At 54.0% G+C, this 19763-nt stretch overlaps 6 protein-coding genes across 6 annotated transcripts; 2 read left to right on the top strand and 4 right to left on the bottom strand.

Moving 5' to 3' along the window:
• Positions 1 to 701: 701 nt before the first annotated feature.
• Positions 702 to 1976, bottom strand: CH63R_01195 (YagE family protein; the record flags this gene model as incomplete). The annotated part of the gene is made up of 1 exon (XM_018296170.1): positions 702 to 1976. One exon carries the CDS (start codon positions 1974 to 1976, stop codon positions 702 to 704), a length of 1275 nt encoding a protein of 424 aa, XP_018164532.1.
• Positions 1977 to 2310: 334 nt separating this feature from the next.
• Positions 2311 to 5274, top strand: CH63R_01194 (Prefoldin subunit; the record flags this gene model as incomplete). The annotated part of the gene is made up of 2 exons (XM_018296169.1): positions 2311 to 2391; positions 2458 to 5274. The coding sequence occupies 2 exons, from the start codon at positions 2311 to 2313 to the stop codon at positions 5272 to 5274; spliced, it is 2898 nt and encodes a 965-aa protein (XP_018164531.1).
• Positions 5275 to 5791: 517 nt separating this feature from the next.
• Positions 5792 to 6869, bottom strand: CH63R_01193 (uncharacterized protein; the record flags this gene model as incomplete). Its single annotated transcript, XM_018296168.1, has 3 exons — positions 5792 to 6319; positions 6377 to 6670; positions 6729 to 6869. 3 exons carry the CDS (start codon positions 6867 to 6869, stop codon positions 5792 to 5794), a joined length of 963 nt encoding a protein of 320 aa, XP_018164530.1.
• A 3789-nt stretch (positions 6870 to 10658) lies between these two features.
• Positions 10659 to 13523, bottom strand: CH63R_01192 (uncharacterized protein; the record flags this gene model as incomplete). Its single annotated transcript, XM_018296167.1, has 2 exons — positions 10659 to 13200; positions 13309 to 13523. The coding sequence occupies 2 exons, from the start codon at positions 13521 to 13523 to the stop codon at positions 10659 to 10661; spliced, it is 2757 nt and encodes a 918-aa protein (XP_018164529.1).
• Positions 13524 to 14620: 1097 nt separating this feature from the next.
• Positions 14621 to 15936, bottom strand: CH63R_01191 (Vacuolar protease A; the record flags this gene model as incomplete). Its single annotated transcript, XM_018296166.1, has 3 exons — positions 14621 to 15567; positions 15624 to 15777; positions 15838 to 15936. 3 exons carry the CDS (start codon positions 15934 to 15936, stop codon positions 14621 to 14623), a joined length of 1200 nt encoding a protein of 399 aa, XP_018164528.1.
• Positions 15937 to 18041: 2105 nt separating this feature from the next.
• Positions 18042 to 19717, top strand: CH63R_01190 (Serine hydroxymethyltransferase; the record flags this gene model as incomplete). The annotated part of the gene is made up of 4 exons (XM_018296165.1): positions 18042 to 18089; positions 18152 to 18202; positions 18270 to 18634; positions 18727 to 19717. 4 exons carry the CDS (start codon positions 18042 to 18044, stop codon positions 19715 to 19717), a joined length of 1455 nt encoding a protein of 484 aa, XP_018164527.1.
• Positions 19718 to 19763: the final 46 nt, after the last annotated feature.

Below are 19763 nucleotides of genomic sequence, written 5' to 3'. Positions count from 1 at the left end.
TTGTTAAGACACGGAATGTCCAGATCGTGAAATGGCGAGAAAAGTGTGTCAAATAACACCAAACACGGTTAGGCGTGTGTTATGCAAGTGGTGTGGAAGGTAAATACAAAGTAATGAAGATAAACCAACCTAGGTACCTGCCAGACAAGTACCGTGTAGGTTTCTAGGTACCGGGGTAAGGTATCTTAGTTTTGGGGAGAAGGAGAGATGGGGAATAAGAGGAAGGAAACCATTGGCCAATCTGAAATAGAAGTGAGAACGATCGCTTCCCCTTCGGACGGGACGGTCGAGATTCGGAAGCAAGGACAAAAAGAAGATTGCGGAAGGAACCCTACGCCCTTCGTGCAGTAGGAAAGTTGGGCCGACCAGTTGGGGCCCGCGCCGCGGAGCCGTTCCTGCAGCGCGCGCATTGACCAATCAGGCAGTCACCTGCTCGCGACGGTTCACTTACCCAGGAAGGTAAACTGCCTTAAGCCCTCCAATCTGGTACTACCTGCCTAGGTAAAGTAGTTAGGTAGGTACCTTGGTAGGCAACGGAAGTAGATAGTTGAGCTCTGGAGAAGAAGGGGAACTAGGAAGCGATGCACGAACACGGCGTCAAAGGAGGGGCAAACTTGGAGATGAGAATGCTTCAAATTTGGGTATCTTTATTAAAAAGTCGCCACAACGCCCGTTGATGCTGGCTGGTTCACCTTTCTCTTCTAGACATCCGTTGCCCTACCTAGGTACTTGGGTGTCTCTGCTTCCACCACCTCGTCCCCCTTTGCTTTTTCTTCTCTGTATTCGAGGACGATCCTCCTCACCTCGAAGACAACCTCAACGGCAATGAGGATAATAATGATCCACTCCAGCCTCGTGCTGTGCTGCTCACTCGACATCTCTCGCAATACGCTGGCAATCTCTTGCGCGTAGTCCATCTTCTGGTTCAGCGTCCGGATTCGGACGTTGACGTCCAACGCCCGTCCGACCTGTTCGTAGTACCCTTCCAGGCCCAGTTCAGATCGGCTGTCCCAAAATATGTCGGGGAGGGAATCCGTGAGCTCCGAGTAGTGGTTAAGCCTCGCGCGAAGGCTCAGCAGCTCGCCCGTCTTTTGCAAGATGAACTTTCTGCCTAGCGGCAGTCCGGACCCTTTCGACAACAGAGACGGAATCTTCCTGGTGCTCTCGAAGTAGGCTGTCAGTGCGCTTTCCAGCACAGCGAGTTTCGTGCTCCTGGCAAGCCCGGAGGAAAATGCAATCTTGGCGAGGGTTGTGTCAAGTCTGTCGCCGTCTCTATCCTCGAGCTTCGTGCCCAGCACCACAATGTCGCCCTTCATGCCACTTGTCTCCTTGTTCGGGTCGGAGACATACTCCAAGTCCTCCACCTCCCGGAGGACCGGCTTCAAGAGTGTTTCCGCCGCGCTCAGCAGCTGCTTCGTGACTACATCGGGGGGCAGCGCCCAAGTAACAATCGTCCCGGAGGGAAACACAAATATGTCACCGCCGTTGACACCTCGCGCGTGGACCACCTCGCTCGCTTCAAATCCGCTTTGGTCCGGATCAATATCGAACCCATGCGCTTGGAGAATATTTAAGACCGCTTTCATGTTGAAAGCCTCGGCGACGCACACAGCACTGATCAAAGTCGAGGTGGACGCATCGATGAGCCCCGCAGATGTAGCTTCTGTGTCTCGTTGCGCAGGTCGCTGAGCGATGATGGCAACTCGACGAAGAGAGTTCTTTGCGCCTGCAGATCGAACGCCTTTGCGCTTGGGTGACGCAGGCAAATAGGAGTCGTCATTCTCGGACTTAGGTTGCCTAATGGAAGGCTCGCCGGCGCTCTGGGACAAATAGACATTGGATGTGAAGAAAGTGCGTTTTCGAGGTTGGCTTGCCTGGTTCGTAATATGAAAATGTCGATGAGGACGGGAAGTAAGTCGAGCAGTCTGCAAGCCGCGACTGAGCGACGGCGCTATCTTAAACTGACAGAGGCGCATGATGAGACACTCAACAACCCCATTGACCGAAAAGGGGTAGATGCTGCGTGGGCAAGAAAACAACTTTGCTTCGCAACTGCAGCTAACTATGCAGCCGTTGCTATCCGAGTTGCATCATGCATTGGAGGACAAGCGACAGGACTTCCTTCTTATCAGTATCAACTCTTCTTATCGCACGTGATGTGACGTAGCGGGAAGAATCCCCGTTCGCGACGGGTCCTTCTTTTTTTTTTCCTTCCTAGCTTGAGGCTGATTAAACCTTTCCCAAACTGCCCAGACACAGAGCATCTTCTCCATCCCAATAGTCCGAAGCTTCGTTAGCAAAGATGGGGCAATGCGGCTGCCGCCTCTTTCCAGATTATACACAACTGCTGCTCTGACCAGGGTCCGAAGGGTGTTTATCCCCTTAGAGACAGTAAGTGTACTCTTTGAACCATGAGTTCTCTATCCTCATCTCTAACAAGGGCCTTCCCTCGACCAGCCATCGCAGGACTATGAACATCGACCTTTCGAGGATATACCTGATGCCCAAAAGCCATCACCCTTCTTACCAACGACCAACGCGATCGATCGGGGCTCTGCGTCTCACCAGCAATCTGAAATATCGACTCTTTTTCTAGATCCGAAACCAAACCCAGCTACGAGCTTCTACCCATCCTTGCACACGGTACTCGCCGACGCTTTGGAATATTTCCGCGCCCCCTCCGGACCTCTCTCCGAGTCGAACATCGAGAGCCTCCTGCTTTTAGCGCATGACAACAGAACCAATCACTGCATCGTCACCATACAACATCTCCTCAAAGGGACGCCCGAACTGGACCCGAGACTCGCACGCCTGTTATGGAGCAAATCCAAATGGGAACAGATCTCGAGGCGCTTGGCGTCCAATGGCATCGGTGCGGACGACATTTCTCATTGGGCTTGGATTCTCCTTGAAACCCAGCCTGACAAGAGAGTTGCCAAGTTTCTGAGCAGGCCGTGTCACAAGCCGCTATTTATTCTTTTTTATATTCTCAGAGACAACTTCTCGAGTCCCGAATCCTTAACGCGGCTTTTGGAATATTGCATGGAGTGGTACTCGGGTCAAGAAACAGTAGACCAAACTGGAGAGCATTCCATGGTGTTCTCGGCGATGGAGTCGACAATGTTCCCAAGGGTTTTAGAAGGCCTCTGCTGCCAAGCAAGCCTAGTTCAGCCCGGCGCCATGCCGGATATCGCAAATCTGGCGGTGTCACATATACAAGCTATACCGCGCAAATGTCGGCATTTTCAAAAGGCGTATAGGTTTCAATGTCGCGTGTTCAACAGTGCCATACAAGCGGTATCGCGTCTCTCGAAGGTCTCGCCCTACGAGCATTCGTCCTCCAACTGGATTGCGATTAGGACCCTGCTCTCGATGTCTACCAACTTGGCTCAAGCTCTCATCATTGAGGGAGAAAGCTATAGGGCAATCAGGCAAGTATTGCTTGCGTTGCCGAAAACCGACTCAGAACGAGACACGGCTAGCACACTTTCCAGCTCGTGGCCTCCCTACCGAGTATTGAGGGACGGCATGGAAGAAAAAGCAGACACGGAAGACTTCTTGGGCAGAGCTGTCAAGGTCGGTTTTATGATGCAAGAGGGAGGTTACGCCAAGACCGAAAACGATTCGATCATGGACATCCTGGGAGGCATGGCCCCTGATGGCTCGCCGACGATTCAGACGAGGGCCAACTACCCACGCCACTTGAACGTGCCGCAGGGCGCTTGGGCGGCGCTGATTCGGACAACTCGGAACGCTCAAGAAGCCTGGGCGTTATTCAAGCATCCTCCCGAGCCTGGAGCGAAACCAACATCCGAAGTGTACTTGGAGCTAATGCAGAAAATCGTCGCGAAACCAGCCGATCCTGCTCATCATAACCTTCCTGGAGACGGGAGAGAGGTCTTTCCTTTCGACGAGACGAACCTCAGCGACTATGAGAAAGCGCGTCTGCTCCCGCCCAGTATTCCCGAGCTGATTGAGGAGATGTCCAACACCGGCGTGCCCATCCAGGGACGGATGTTGGCTTGGCTCATTGGTCACCAATCGCCCAGCTTCGAAGCTGCTCTACAGTACATCGACCACAGTGACTTGAACGAAGAAGCCAAGAGCGAACTCAAATGGTGCATAGAAGAGTGCCAAAGGCCCACGCCAGATTCGCCCGACAGGCCCCCTCTGTCCAAAAACCTACCTAGCGATTTTCTGCGTGCGATCATCGCCTTGGCTTGTAATTTACAGCCCCGTTACACGAATCGTTCACCTAACTTTATCCCCGGTCCCAACATCTACTCCATCCACCACGCTATCTGGCTTGCACGAACAGCATGGAGCTCTGAGCATGTCTCTCCCCCAGGCGCAGGACCGTGGGAGTTGATTATGAAAGCTTTGAACAAGCCGAAAGTAGCGGTCAGCCCACGCGACAATAGTTTCGAGCTTGTGCGCCTGGCCTTAAAGGTCCTGGAGAATGTCGAGGCCCAAGGCGTACCCAACCTCGGCATGTTTTGTTCGTTCTCCAATGTAATACGGAATGCGGTTTGGACAAAACTTCCCTTTCTGATGGACCCCTCCTTTAAAATCAAAGTCGGGGACCAGGAGTTTATGTCGCTCTACAAGGCGCGTAGCCCACAGTTGATGATACCCCAGGGCCCTAACGTCTTCCGGAAATCCGACTCGGCTGACAATGAAGCCATCGGTTCATGGCGTGAAATACTCACGCCGATCTTCAAGAACAGCCAAAGTGGAGTTGCCAAACACCGCACACATTACGAGATCGTCCGGGAAGCATCGACAAAGCTAAAGGCCTTGTGGAGAACGCTGGCGACCACAGGCCCGGCCAATCAAGCCTGCGCCAAGGTGGGGGTAACGGCAACCCATGTCAATTCCTACATGCGCACGCTCGCGGCCGTTGGCGACGTTGAGGAGATGGTCCTGCTCCTATGCTGGGTTGTCCGAGACTGGGCCCCTGTTGCCGACTGCCTTCCGTCTAAGCCATCGACGCGACGTCTTCATGGGGCACTCTGTGCGTTTCGGGCCTTTGCAGAGCCCTTGCTTGACGAGAGCACGGTGGTGTCTTTGCGCCAGGAGGTCGATATGTACATCAGAGAGGGGGGCCGGGTTTACTGGCCAGACCTTCAAGATATTGAAGCCTACACAGCGAAGAACGATGCAAGGGGAAACCACAGGAACCTGTACGAGGTCATCCAAAGAGCCTCCTCGAGGCGAGAGAGTCAGCTGCCGGGAGATGTGATCGAACGAAAGATCCGGTTGAAGATGAAGTAGTGTCAAGATGGGATCATCATGCTGTATGGTCGTATCGGGGAGCCCGGCGCCTGGCGTAGTGTATAAACGAGAGGCGGATAGATAGGTTGTTGTGAACTCTTGGATATATATACCCATTGGCAAACAAAAGAAAGTCTTCACTCGACCAAACGTTCCTTTTGGAAAGGGTGAGTCTGTGAAGCGGCGGTGTGTATTTCTATCAGAAGGCGCACAAGCCGGAGCGTCTTGGGAGACATGCTGAATCGCAAACCACTCTAAGCTGGACCGGCTCTTCCTTAACTCCGGTGTTCTCTCTCGCGTTGGAGTTTCTGCTCTGAAAACACACTCCAACCCCTCCCTGCGCTCTCCGTCATCGTCCTAGAAAACCCATATATTGTTTTCGCCAGCGACTCGCCACCGACCAATCCTGCTGAGATGTGAGGAAATACAAACGCAACCAACCATAAGGAGCAAAATCTCGGTCGACCTGGCTGGCGCTTTTCCCCTCACCCAACTTGCGTCTTGTGGCCAACGAGCTTCAGTTGGCGTAGGATCGGGGTCTCTTTTCTGAATTCAGCAAGCCATCCTCGCTCTTGCGCTTCAGAATGGCTGTGCCAGATTGAGACAGTGAGGTCATGAGCGATGGGGTCACAGTAAGGGTAGTGGGAATGACAGGTGGGCCAGTCGTGGCTACGCTTTGATGGGCATTCGCCAGCCGGTCTCCTTTGGCTGTGTTAATCGGGATTGTAGCATTCCAAGGCAAATGCGGGAGCGCCGACACACCTTTCTGGGGGATTGACGAGGACGGATGATCAGCCGTCTTCGGTGAAAGAGCACCGTCTCTCATGGACATCGTCTTCTGTTGGCCCTGGGCGATGGCTAGGCGGGCTTTCTCCATCCCATGGAGTTCCGATGCAAGCTGCTCGAGAAGCTCCAATGCGAGACGAGGATAGATCTTCATGACCGCCTGTAAACGTCTGCGCAATCCCAGGCTCTTGGAAAATTCGGGCCTGATTATCTTCAACACAATCTCAAGACCTTTCTGATCCTGGTAAGTTTTGAGGACCTGCTAGATGGTTTTGATAAACTCGGCATGGCCAGTGAGGCTCGGCGCGACAGCAACCAGCGCGTTTTCCGCTTGATTCTCAAGGTCTTTCATGTTGTACTTTTTGGCCATGATCATTACGCAAGCCGAGAGTAGCATGCTGTGATCGTCATAGCTCAGAGCATTCGAATCATGAGCGTGATGAGGACCATGAGCAGCCTCGGAGGACTCGCCCGTCTTGGAGTTGTCATCAGCAATTTGAACGGGCTTCGCAAGCTGGCAGCGCATCTTGGTGGGTGTGTAGGTGCCGGAGTACATGAACTGGAGTATCGCTCGCGTGATCTTAGGACCCTGGAGAACCAGCTGTCCATTCTGGTTGTTCGATACCGTTAGCAATACTGTATGTCCGATATATGTTACTGTCACTCACCTCTTCCGGTATACTCTTCCATGCCTCGCACTGCGGGAAGACGACGCACCGGTGAACCTTGAAGATGACACCAGAAGCGTTGATCGTCAAGTCACTGTACTCGCCCGTCGTCCAAAGATGTCTCAAGTCCACGCCACGCATCTTTAGTTGCTCTTTTGTATGTTGTAAAGGTTGATTTCTTGACGAAAATAACGAATCGGGCTGGCATTCATTCACCTGCTGATGACGAGCTGAGGAGAATATGTGCCGATGTGTGGGAGAGAAGGAAGGTTATTGCACTCTGGAGATGATGACTTGAGTATAAGTTTAAAAAATGAAGGAAGGTACCTCCAAGTTACTTCCTGTCTCGATAAGCTAAGCGATCAGACGAAAGAAACAAATACGTATCTAGAAAATGTAATACGGGGGTGGAAGTTGCGGTTACGTCAGTGAGTAGGCTTCAGATTTGTAACAAACGGGTAAACACCATCCACGGCAACTACGATTGGGAATATGAAAGGGCAAATACTCGGATTCTTTTTGTTATTGTATGACTTTCCGTCGGGTCTTCTTGCCGTCATGAGGTTCATGAACTAATCTGGGATATAAGTCGATAACAGAAACCCGTCGAACCAGGGACCTGCTCTTTACTCTCCTGTCACCTTTGCCACCTCTGATGATCATGGCGGAGGATCATACTTGTGAAAAGCCAATTCCAATTCTAGCAACCGGACCAAACTACTTCTTCCTGCGCCTGCAACACCTTTCCCCCTTGAGAAGATGAACGTCCCCGTCTGAGGCTGCCACGCACCATCGGGTATTCGAAACTATCCGCTATTTCCCGCTTCATCTCTCTGTTCCGCCTGCACTCTCTCTCTCTGCATCATCCCAAAACTCATACCGTCTAAATTCTGGCGCCCGCATGTCGGATATCTCCTCTCAAGCTTGCACAACTTCCCTTCCAGCTTCTGTGAGGGCTTCAAACGTCGCTTCCATGATGTCAAGGGTGAGCTGAGGGTGTTTGAGCATGATTGGTTGTAATTGGTCTTGGAACCGCCTGTCGATGAGTGCCAAGCTCTCCGAGATAATGCCAGCAATCTTGTCGAGGTGGGCGGTGAATTGTTCCTACTAGCCGCACGTGCTGTAGAGCTCTTCAGCCATGCCTGGAAATTCAACGTGGCGTGTGAAGTGCTCTGCCAAGCAGCACAGCGCCGCCGCCGCTTCTCCGTATATGTCGAAGAGCTCCAATTCATGAGCCAGCTTCAAGGCTCTCGGGGAATATAAGAAGCGGACGGGGAGCGTCATCAATACCGTTCTCACCCTGGCCCAGCTCTCCCGCCGTCGTCTGCAGTTCGGCTTCATACTCGCCGTAATAGAGGAAGTGAAGGACGGCTCCAAATGTAACGGGGTCGAATTCTACATGCGCGCATTTGATGCCTTCTGAATCTTGTCGCTTATTGGTGTCAGCGACGACGCGACGCCTAGCGGTCCGTCAGCCGGTCAACTTTTTACAATAGGGGTAACGATGGCCAGGTCTCTGCTGCTCTTAGCGCACTGCGTGAAGACGATGCTTCTGTGCACCAAAAACACTTTCTCAATTCTATCCGAAGCGGTTCAAATAAGACGAAAACCGAAGAAAGCACCGGTTTCGAGGAAAAAGATAACATCGAGTCGGCCCATTGTGTTGACTATTCGAAGATTCGTCAAAGCTTGGAAAAAAGAGGCGACGTTAAACAAAGGACAAAGGAGGGAGCGCGGTGATGTTTCGTCCGCATGAAGCCGTCCAGCAGCTGGAATAAACAGACGATGGAGAAGAGATCGAGTAGGTGAAGTAAGAGAACATGGCTAAAAGCTGGTTTTTGAGAGGAGATAAGAGGGGGGAGGACGGGAGACCGGTTACTGTTTACGATTGCAGAAGAGACGATCTGATTGGAAATAGGTAAGGTCAGAAGAGGGAAACAATTCAAAAGAGGGTTTCATTTCACTGGACTCAAGCAGCCCTTGCTAGAAGGTAAAAAAGGGATGGAAGGTTGGATGTGGGAAATGAGCTCAAAACGAATCGGAAAACGAAAGGTGCAGAGAGGATGGCTGCTCGTTTCCCCCCCTTCAACCATACAGTGACACGCAGTTTATCCTTCCAAACGCATTAAATGACACCATCAATCCAATTAGGGGCTTCAAATGGTCAAGATAGTATTGAATCTATGTATTTGCCTGTGGGAGTGTGCTGGAAACTCTGGGTGATGGTGGACGTATTGTCGCTCTGTGGAATGTCTCCCTCGTGAACTTACAGTTACTGATGACATTGCGGGCAAAAGACAAGGCATGTGTGATTTTTCGGCGTCTTCTCAGCTCTGTAGTTGGCGAAAAAGGTATCAGACTCTTTGTTGAGTCGAAAAGCTGATGAGTCTCGGCGTCTCACACACTCTCGCCTTTTATGTTTGGCCCCTAATGTGCTCTCTCATCCTACTCCATTTTGCGCTGCTGACTTTTCCTGCAAACTACTTCGCCTATCTCCCGTCTACCTTGGTTAATAAAAGGCAATGGCAGAACACGTACCTGACGTTGCAGAACTTTGAGTCTGGTCTGTTCGGTAAAGATCTCATCAACAAGGTTGCCCTGTAACTGAACGCCCCCTATCCTACGGTGCAGAAACACGTATCCTCACACCTGCACTGTTCACGATGCACCCAACAACCTACCGACCTGGGCAAACTGTGAGACTGACACCTGCACTGACTGCCTTGATAAATCCTACTCCAGGTTGACTGGTATGCCTAAAGCTGGGTTTGAGATTCAAAGACAATCATGGGGGTGTGATTAGTTTTACGGCGACTACAAAGCGAAATCCTGCTGACTGAACCCCCAAAGGACCAGCCTCCCAGTAGCACTACAAAAACACGTTCAGGAGTCAGAATAGAGCCTAGATACATGCGCCCCTTGCTGTACATCACAAACCAAAAACAAACCTAAACGCTGTCTTGATTAGTGCAACTATTGAAGCGGACCACTCAACTAAGAGAATTGGCTGAATGCTGTCTCGACAAAGCAGGTCCGCACAGAACCCCTGATTCAAGCCCCAACTTCAGCAGAGTAAACAAGACCAGCTGCAGGCAAGGCTTCGTGTAGTTCGGGCAATCAAGCTGGCTTTTTGTTATACCTTTATGCACGCAACTCAATGATGTGGATGCTGTTTCTGATTACGATGCAAAGTGCTTAGCTTTCCTTGGACACTCTATACACTTGAACCAAACCTGGTCCCCCTTTTTCCCTGGGTAGGCCCAAAAAGCCTCATGATCACACCAAATCCCAAGTTGTCACGTGGCCCTCCTTAATGCATGCGAACAGGCAGGATGAGTAAAAGACTCTGGCAGCGGCATCAATTGTGCTGAGCCACCGTCTCGGCAACCCAAGAAAAGACGACCTCCTGGCCATCATCTATGAGCTGTAACTCTCCTTCGGGAAATCTAATAACACAGAGGCCAGAACGCCAAATATCAGGGGACGCCGTACACACTCGAGAATAGTGTCCCGGATGTAGCAGCATCCCCGTTTGCCTATCCATCCATCGTCAAATTAGACCACCTTCTTGCATCGGTTGGTTCAACACCCCGCCCCCCGTCCAAACTGTGGACGCAATTAGAAGATGAAAATTTCCTCTCTGACCAACTCCGAAAGGACACCGCTCCCTTGCTATTCAGACACCGTTGAGAAAAATGGAAATCGACGTTTTGCGGGAAAAAAGGACTGCAGCACGACCGGGTAAAGGCCATTGATGGTTATCGGAAACCTGCAGGACTTGAATCACGGTCAATGCCGAAGTGTTCGAGGTGGAGCCATGGCATACAGCGGCGCTCCAGCACCATTGGGCACTCCAGCCTCTCCCTTTGAACCCGGCAGCCCCAAAACAGGGCCCAACGTTGCTGACAATCAAACAAGATTTCCAGGCTGCTAGGCTGGCTTCCTTTGTTGCTGTTGAGGTATAACTGGTATGGGTACCGGCGTTACTTTGTGAGGGATGGGTGGAGTGCCGTTGGTTGCCTTTCCGGCGTTTCCCACGGGACTCTGCGGTTTCGGGGTACCGCCGGCAGCCATGCGGGCTCTCATGTTCGCATTGTACGGAGACCCTTGAGAGTTGGGTTCATCGCCAGGGACTTGAGACATCGGCGTCTCCTGGGACCCCTGTATCTTGGTTCCAAAAGCAGCACTCGTTTGCTGCGCTGCGGCTCGGTATCTGGCTTGTTCAGCATGCAGGCGCTGCTGATCTGCCCTCGCAACGGCTGCGTTATACCCAGGCGTCAGAGAGTTCAAGGGTTGCTGAGGGAGGTGACTACCATTCGGATATTGCTGACGGTTGATCGGAGGGGTGCCAGGCATGTTTTGGTGGGGGGTCGAGCCGTAGTACCGTGGCTGCTGGTGGGGAGTCGGCGACTGATACTGGCCGGCTGAAACCTGTGGAGACAGGGTCCGTTGTTGCATATTGGCACCATTTGAATAGTAGCCTCCGTAACCTTGAGATGGCGTACTCGGTTGTTGCGGGAAAGACTGCTGGTACGGTTGCTGGAAACGGGCATTGGGCGTATTGTGCTGAGGCGTTCCCGGGTATCCCGGGTACTGCGGGGGTCTCTGCTGAGATCCATACTGGACGCCTTGGTGGCCGTACGGCGTCTGAGCCTTCCCAACATGCTGTGCAAAGTTGGTGTATCCATTGGTAGGCCGATAGTTGCCTGGCTGGCCGGGGCGGGGCTGTTGTGTATGAGACATTTGGTGGGGAACACCGCCAGGTCGCGGGACAGAGCCTTGCTGCGGGGGCATCGCCGGTTGCTGACCCGTTCGATAGTAATTGGACGGAGCGATTGACGGTGTCCGTGTGGGGGTGCCGTACTGGGCCGAGCTGTATTGGCCGCCGTACGGCGTGGATACACTGGGCGTGCGGTGCGGGGCAGGCCGATTCGGAGGTGCGGCCGCGGCCACGCTTTGCTGCTGGCGCATACGGGCTTGGGAAGCAGCGTCATCCTCCATCACACCCTTGAACTGGTCTGTGCGAACTTCAAGTTTGGTGCTGATAAGAAGCTGCTCAAGTTGGTCGCCGTTAAGCCTGGCGACTGCGTAAGGAGGCAGGGTGTTGATGATCAGACTCAGCTGCGCTCTCAATGCTTCATATGTCGCGGTCTCCTCCTCCGTCGGTGTCGAAACAGCGCCATGAGACAGCAGGTCGCCATTGACAGGATCACCCGCGTAGCGATTCTGAGATGATGGCAACGAAAGGTTGCGGATGCGCTGGTACGACAGCAACGTCTCGATCATGTCGGTGACGTCGTCAAGGAAGTCATCGACCTCCTTGTCGGCAGGATCCTTGTCCTTGGGCTTGGCAAGGACGTCGTTCATGTCTTGCAAAGCCGGATCCACCAGCCACTCATCCCACTTCTCAATCGCTTCGTTGACGAACTCCTCATCAACCTGTCCGGTCTCGTCCTCCTTCACGACAGACTCCTCGGTCGCGTCTTCGCCGTTGACTTCTTGTAGTTCGGACTCAACCATTCGATTAAAGTTGCGCTGGCCAGTGAGCTGCCAGTACATGCGACCGGCATGACTGGATGGGACGACAGAACCCGAGTCATCTCTGCAGGGAGCAAAACTGGAGAATGCGCTGCGGAACAGCGATTCCATCTCATTGACCTCCAATTCAGTTGACGAGGGTCTATGACCGGCCAAGCTCTGCGCCCGTTCACGTTGCCTCGTCTTGCTCTTGGATGAGGGTGCCGCGTTAGTGTAGTCCAAGTAGTAGCCAACCGCCAACTTCTTGCTGGAGTACGAATCATTGAAGTACTTGGACTTGTGTGCCGGCTCAGGATGGTAAAAACCGAGAGTATTCCCCTTGGCCACCGGCTTTGGTTGCTTCGGCGGCTGCAGTGGAGGAAGGGGCCGACTTGAAGAGAATAGTTCCCCCAGTGTCGCTGTTCTCTCGGTTTGTCGTGAAGGAACGATATAGGAAGTAGACACGCCGGGTGGGAGGTCCAACATTGATGATTGCTTTTCAGGGGAAGTCTCCTTGTCCAAGGCTTTCTTTGGCAGACTCGAAAAGAGTTGCTTGCCTTGAGGAGCGTTGCCGAAAACCGTCAGGACAGCGTTGGCTGCAGTGGACTCAACATCGGGCTTTGTGTTGGTGATATTCATGGCGGTGCGTGGGTAGGATATCTCCCGTCGGAGTAGATCCATGGCCTTCTCCTTAAACTTCTTGGTCTGTACTACAGCGACACCATCGGTCTCTTCCTTCTCCCTCTCGGTGTTGGTTGATTGGAGTTCTCGGAGCTGATCCTTGACGGCCTCGACAAGGTCTGCTGCAAGTTCGTCAACATGCGAGTAGGAGTCGCGGCTGACCTTGTCGGCGATGGAAACCGGGCAATCGTCGGGCTTCTGGCGTTTCGCATCGGGCTGCTCAGACTCAGGCTCGGGAAGGCGACGCTTCAAAATTGATGGCTTTGTATCAAAACTGGGGGGATTGCAAGTAAGTATAACTGCGTTTGAGAGGCAAAAGGCAGATGGGGCGCGCGGGTGCGTGTGCGCAGCCGGGAACTCAGAGGGGGCGCGGCATTCGTACCTGCTCAGGACAGTAAAGTAGTCCTTGATGAGTGGTTTGTGATCCTCCTTCGGCAATGAGCCATCGACATCCATCTTCTCGGGGCCATCGGCGCTGATGTCCTCGCCATCGTCATCGGTGTCGCGCTTCCTCTTTACAGGGACGACGGGTTGGGGGGACTCAGCATGGTCCGGTCCAGGGATGCCGTTTGCCTGGACCGAATCCGGCTGCGCCATTGTGAAAAGCGTCGTGGTACGTCGTGGATGGTGATGTCGTCGTCGGTCGGGATTGTCGCGACGCTAGAGGCGTGTCGGGCGTTCGTGACGGTCAGTGTTGCGCGGAGCGACTGGGGTGGTAGGTGGCCCAGTGGAGGGCGGATTGTCGCGACGCGCGAGGTTCGTCGGTCGGTCGTCTTGGTGGAACTCCAAAACCTGGAAACCTTTTTTTTCCGTCAAGCGTCGCGAAGCTAGGCGTTCGAGGGGGGGGACTTTTCATCCAAGAATGCACTCAAAGGCAAGCAAAGTAACCCGAAACTCGACCAGGGTCCATCAAAGTCGCCGTTTTACGATTATTTTTGCCTTGCAAATGCTCTTGGAGCAATTCCCTGGGTGTTGTTGGGAGGCTGCGACTGGAAGAGTGTGCACCTACCTGTCTTGTTCGAAAACTAAGATGGCGCGCTGGGAAATAGCAATGTTTCATTGGTTGACTTAAGTGGGTAGGTCACGTGATTATATGAGACCGGCTTCGGTCCATGTACCTTGCTGCAACAGTACTTTGCATTGCAGGACAGCGCCCAATGGTATGATTTAGGTGGTTTGTATTTGCACCAAACATGAAAAATGGAGGTTTGGTAAATTGTCGGCAAAAGTTACCTTTGTTTTTGCGCAAGAGCTTTCTGAAGCATGATTTGCTTAACAGCTTGGGTTCAATGCACGCTGTATGGTGGCCTGCAAATGACTGCCCCCTACCTAGGTACCTAGGTATCTTAGGTGAGGTGGTGCACACAGGGGGGGAGGGAGTTGAGCGTTCGGACCACTTGTGTGCCTTCTCATTACATTCACTCAAAGGTCCTTGGGAACAGAAGGCATCCTCATTGTCGGCAGCAAAGGTCACGGATTTCCGGATGCCTGCCAAAGCAGTACACCCGTCACCACCAACCAAAACGAAAAGGGGAAAAGGCTTAATCGCAAAGTAAAATGCTACTAGTGGTATTCTCACACTGGTGTCCAGACTACTACCTAAGCTACTAAAGTCGATACATTACAGCCGCACCCTGAGTATGAATGTTGGAGTATTCGACGTATTCTCAAGGAAAGGGTTTATGAGCAGGCGTTTATTTTTTAGCCTTGGCCAGGCCAACAGCGTTCTTGCCGAGGTCGTACACAGAGTACCAACGGCGGAGGAAGGCATCTCCAAGAATAACCAGAGGGCCGACCGGCTCGGGGAAGTCCATACCCTGGAATGTGGAGATGCAGCTGCCAGAGACCTCCAGGATGTAGTCGTAGGCGGAAATGCTGAAGTTGTAGCCGGCAAGGGTGAAGGTAATGTCGGGGAGCTCGTCACGCTTGGAGCACTCAACAGAGTACTGGCCGTTGTAGCCCTTCTTAGCACCAATCTCCTTGTTGAGCAGCTCAGCAAGAGCAGAGGGGAGAACATTCAGAGAAGTGCCGGTGTCAAGGATGGCACCGTGGCCCTCGAGCTCGGCGGTCTGGTCACCAAGAGAAATGGCGTCGAGGTCGACCTCCCAGTAAGCCTTGCGGCGAAGGGGAATGTAGGTGATCTTTCCCTCGTAGTGAGAGTCGTCGAGGCCGCCGAAGGTGGCTTCGCTCTCGTCGCCCTCCTCGTTGGTGTCACCGAGGTAGAAGGCGAAGACGGGCTCGTCAATGGCCTTCTGGTTCACGAGGTTGTAGAAGGGGGGGACAATCTTGTTGACTGAGATGGTGTCGTAGCCAAGACCGAGAATGCCGTCGAAGCGGCCAAAGGCAAAGGCCAGACCGGGCTCGCTGGTGGCTTCGGCAAAGTCCTGCTTCTTGATCTTGAGATCGCCGATAGAAACGTCGTCTTGGGAGACGAAGCCAGTCAAGCTGCCGGAGCCGTAGTGGATCTCGAAAGAAGAGCCGTTGGCCTTGTAGGTAGAAGAAGCCGAAGAGTCGTACTTCGTGTGCAGATAGCAGGCAATGCTGCCACACTGCTGGGAAGGCACCCACAGGTTGGAGCTTCCGGTGTCCAGAACAACCTTAAAAGTCTGGGGAGGGTTGCCAATCTCGATTTCGGAGAAGTCTACGATGAAGACGTCAGTATGGGGTAGATCCCGATGACGAATGAGCAGAGCATACACTGGGCGTTCATGAAGTTGCTGACAGGCACAGGGTGTTCGCCGTTGCTCTGAACGGGCTTCTGCTTGAACATGGCATCGGCATGGTTGTCGGGGCGAGCGCCCATGTACTTCTGGCCCAGCTGTCTGACCTGGTGCTCGATGGGAACAGAGTTCTGCGATGATAGCGGTCAGCATGCGATTGCGCGGAGATGTGAGACGATGGCTAAACATACGAGTTGCTCCTCGAGAGAGACCTTCTTGAGCTTCAGCTTGTGGAACTCAGCCTGGGCCGCGCCCAACAGCACGGCCGCGGTGAGGAGAGTACTCTTCATCGTGGCTGTCAACCTCGATTGCCCGGTTTACGGATGTGTTTTAGCACCCTGCGTCTTGGTGCTGGTGATGCTGGGAGAGAGCGGGTTCGAACGGATGGGGTGGATGATGATGTGTTGACGGGGGGAAGATGCAGATGCTGGGGAAGCGTTGGTACCTATTAAGTAGGTAGGTACGTAGGTATGGAGACCTGCCACGGCTAACTCTAGCTTGGAACTGTGCCCCGTGACAGCGCCTGCCACTCACCTCCGCAAGGAACGAAGGACATGACGTGCACCCGATAGGTGCAAGCGATTCATTTGCCTATCACAGCTGGGGATGGCCGGGGCGGTCCACTTATTTGCTGCCTGGACGACCGGCGGCGCGCAGCTCACAGTTAACCCCGAGGCGACCAGAGCTCCCAAGCAGCTCTCACACACACTCGCATGGATGGTGATGAGGCAACCAGAACGGAGCTTGCGTGTCTGATCGCGTGTCCCTGCTGCCTTCCCCAGTCCGACTGCGTTTCGCATCGTCGCCTTTGAAGCTTTGGGTGCTCCAGGTCGTCCCTCTCTGTGCTGGTGATAGCAATGATTGCAATCGTTTGACTGACATCACGCAACTAGGTGGGTACATGAGATAAGGAAAGTAAGTCCCTTGCTTCGCGGTTGACCGTAGCTCTCCTCTTTAGGGGGGGGGCGAGTGGGTTGCTACTTAGGCTTGCTCGGACATCCAGGTGTGCCTGGAAGCTGAGGTACCTGCATCCTTGGACGCCTTGGTACCTGAGGCCAACAGACTAGGTGTCTCGGGGCTCGGGCGGCAGCAGTGTGGACACGATCGAAATGGTGTGGATGAGTCAGCATCTCGAGGGGAATCAGGCTCTTTCGTGCTCACTGCTCTGATTCTCTTGGATTTGAAACGCCAAACGCGCTCCGGCTTACATGATGGACTATCAGTCGCGACCCTGCAAGTGCCTAGCTTAGGTAGCTAAATGGTCCAAAAGGCGTTGTCGTCTTTCTTTGCGCTGTTGAGTCTGGATTAGAGCAGTCGAAACGAGCGGTCGACCATTGGCCTATCAGGACTCTGCGCGCGAAATGAGTATTGAGGATTGCAACAGTCTCCCATGCACCGTTCGCCGACATCGCACATCCATCCCGTCACTCGCAAACCTCGCAGCCGTGGTAGATGGTTTTTCACGTCATGACCTCTACACCCCAGGAAGTTGCCTACAGCACTGTAGGCGTTGGTCGGAGGATTTCATGGACTGTGTAGGAGCAATTCCGGGTGGTTGTCGATTCGAAAGCTCCGCCTATGGACCGATGTACTGTAGGTATGCTCTCTTGGAGCTCTGCCGTGGAGTTGCTCCCTCGACCAGAGCAGATGGAGGGGCTGGGGAAGCTCACTCACGATGGTCCCCGCCATTCCTAAGAGTGTGCGGGCTGAGAGATATTTCGAGTCCCAATCCCTAGGTAGTCGGTCTCTCCAATATTGAGTCACACTCCAATTGCCACGACTGATTATGTAGCCATCGCCACAGTCTTTGAGCAAATTGCCCAGCTCATCCGTCGTAAAGGCCGAGAAAGCTTAGGCCCGAGTCGGGTGAAACGGATGGGTGAGGGGCTCACGCAGCCAAACGGTCATGACTCCCTCCCTCCGGACGATGATGACTCGTGGGACCCGTTCCAGAATCGGAGTCGAGGACCCCGCCATAGGAATGGGAGGCCCAGGGATGGGATGCGCCGTTTGTCTGCCCCCATTCCACCACCGCCACCTCATGCGCTGCAAGCTACCTAGCTCACCACCTTACTGTTGTATACCGTCTCTCAGTCACTGTCGCAAACCGTCCAACAATGCCACTGTAGCGCCTTCATATGCCCTTCAGTCCCTGTTGAGGGGCCCGCGCCGCCCAGCTCGACCCCGCCAATCACACCCCGCCACCCCACCGCTTCAGCGAGGATGCGCCCGTCCAATTTTTTTTTCCTCAAGCTTTTTTCCCTCCCTTCACAACCTTGCTGGCCTCCCTCTCTTCCTTCTCCTACTTATATCCTGCTTCACTGCCGTTGTTTGCGTGAAATCCCTCTCCTCCTCAACTTGCCCGACCACACATCTCAACACCACACCCTTCACAATGGCTGCCAACGGTTCTACCTACTCCCTCCCCGTCTCCCACAAGGAGGTACGCTCTCATCCGTCCCCGCCACACTCGAGGATATCCTGCAATACTGACTCACCGACTAGATGCTGGAGAAGTCCCTCATCGACTCCGACCCCGAGGTCGCCGAGATCATGGTACGTCGCTCCCCCCAGTATAGCCTCAACCCCCCACCATGAACAGCGTTCTGACCAATTCCTACAGAAGGACGAGATCAAGCGCCAGCGCGAGTCCATCATTCTCATCGCCTCTGAGAACGTCACCTCCCGTGCCGTCTTCGACGCTCTTGGCTCCCCCATGTCCAACAAGTACTCCGAGGGCCAGCCCGGCGCCAGATACTACGGTGGCAACGAGCACATCGACCAGATCGAGATCCTCTGCCAAAACCGTGCCCTGAAGGCCTTCAACCTTGACTCCTCCAAGTGGGGTGTCAACGTTCAGTGCTTGTCCGGCAGCCCTGCCAACCTCCAGGTCTACCAGGCTATCATGCCCGTCCACGGCCGCCTCATGGGCCTGGATCTCCCCCACGGTGGTCACTTGTCTCACGGCTACCAGACCCCCCAGAAGAAGTATGTATAGCATGCTGCATAGGTCACCCGGGAGGGAACCACTAGTCCCAAAAACTCAATTGGGTGCCATATGCTAACTTGGGCTACCTTAGGATCTCTGCTGTCTCTACTTACTTCGAGACCATGCCCTACCGCGTCAACCTCGACACCGGCATCATCGACTACGACCAGCTCGAGAAGAACGCCCAGCTCTTCCGTCCCAAGGTCCTTGTCGCCGGTACCTCGGCCTACTGCCGCCTGATTGACTACGCTCGCATGCGCAAGATCGCCGACTCCGTCGGTGCCTACCTCGTCGTTGACATGGCCCACATCTCCGGTCTCATCGCCGCTGGCGTCATCCCCTCCCCCTTCGAGCACGCCGACATTGTCACCACCACCACCCACAAGTCCCTCCGTGGTCCCCGTGGCGCCATGATCTTCTTCCGCAAGGGCGTTCGCTCCGTCGACGCCAGGACCGGCAAGGAGACCCTGTATGACCTGGAGAACCCCATCAACTTCTCTGTCTTCCCCGGTCACCAGGGCGGCCCCCACAACCACACCATCACGGCTCTGGCCGTTGCCCTGAAGCAGGCTGCCAGCCCCGACTTCAAGGCCTACCAGCAGAAGGTCATTGACAACGCCAAGGCCATTGAGAACAAGTTCAAGGCTCTTGGCCACAAGCTCGTCGCTGACGGCACCGACTCCCACATGGTCCTCCTCGACCTCCGCCAGTTCAGCCTGGACGGTGCCCGTGTCGAGGCTGTCCTTGAGCAGATCAACATCACCTGCAACAAGAACTCCATCCCCGGCGACAAGAGTGCCCTTACCCCCTGCGGTCTCCGCATCGGCACCCCCGCCATGACCTCGCGTGGATTCGGCGAGGCCGACTTCGAGCGCGTCGCCACCTACATCGACGAGTCCATCAAGATCTGCAAGGAGGTCCAGGCTTCCCTGCCCAAGGAGGCCAACAAGCTCAAGGACTTCAAGGCCACCGTTGCCGGCGGCCAGGTTGCCAAGATCAACGATCTCCGCCAGGAGGTTGCCGCCTGGAGCGCCAGCTTCCCCCTCCCTGTCGAGGGCTGGCGTGTTGACGCTGGCATCTAAACGGTGTGCCAGCGGCCAATTTCACCGTTCATGCATGCCAGGGAGC

Source organism: Colletotrichum higginsianum, chromosome 1 (assembly GCF_001672515.1).
Source record: "Colletotrichum higginsianum IMI 349063 chromosome 1, whole genome shotgun sequence".
Classification (NCBI taxonomy): Eukaryota; Fungi; Ascomycota; class Sordariomycetes; order Glomerellales; family Glomerellaceae; genus Colletotrichum; species Colletotrichum higginsianum.
Note: the sequence above shows the minus strand (reverse complement) of the source record. Positions and strands in the feature narration are given on the sequence as shown.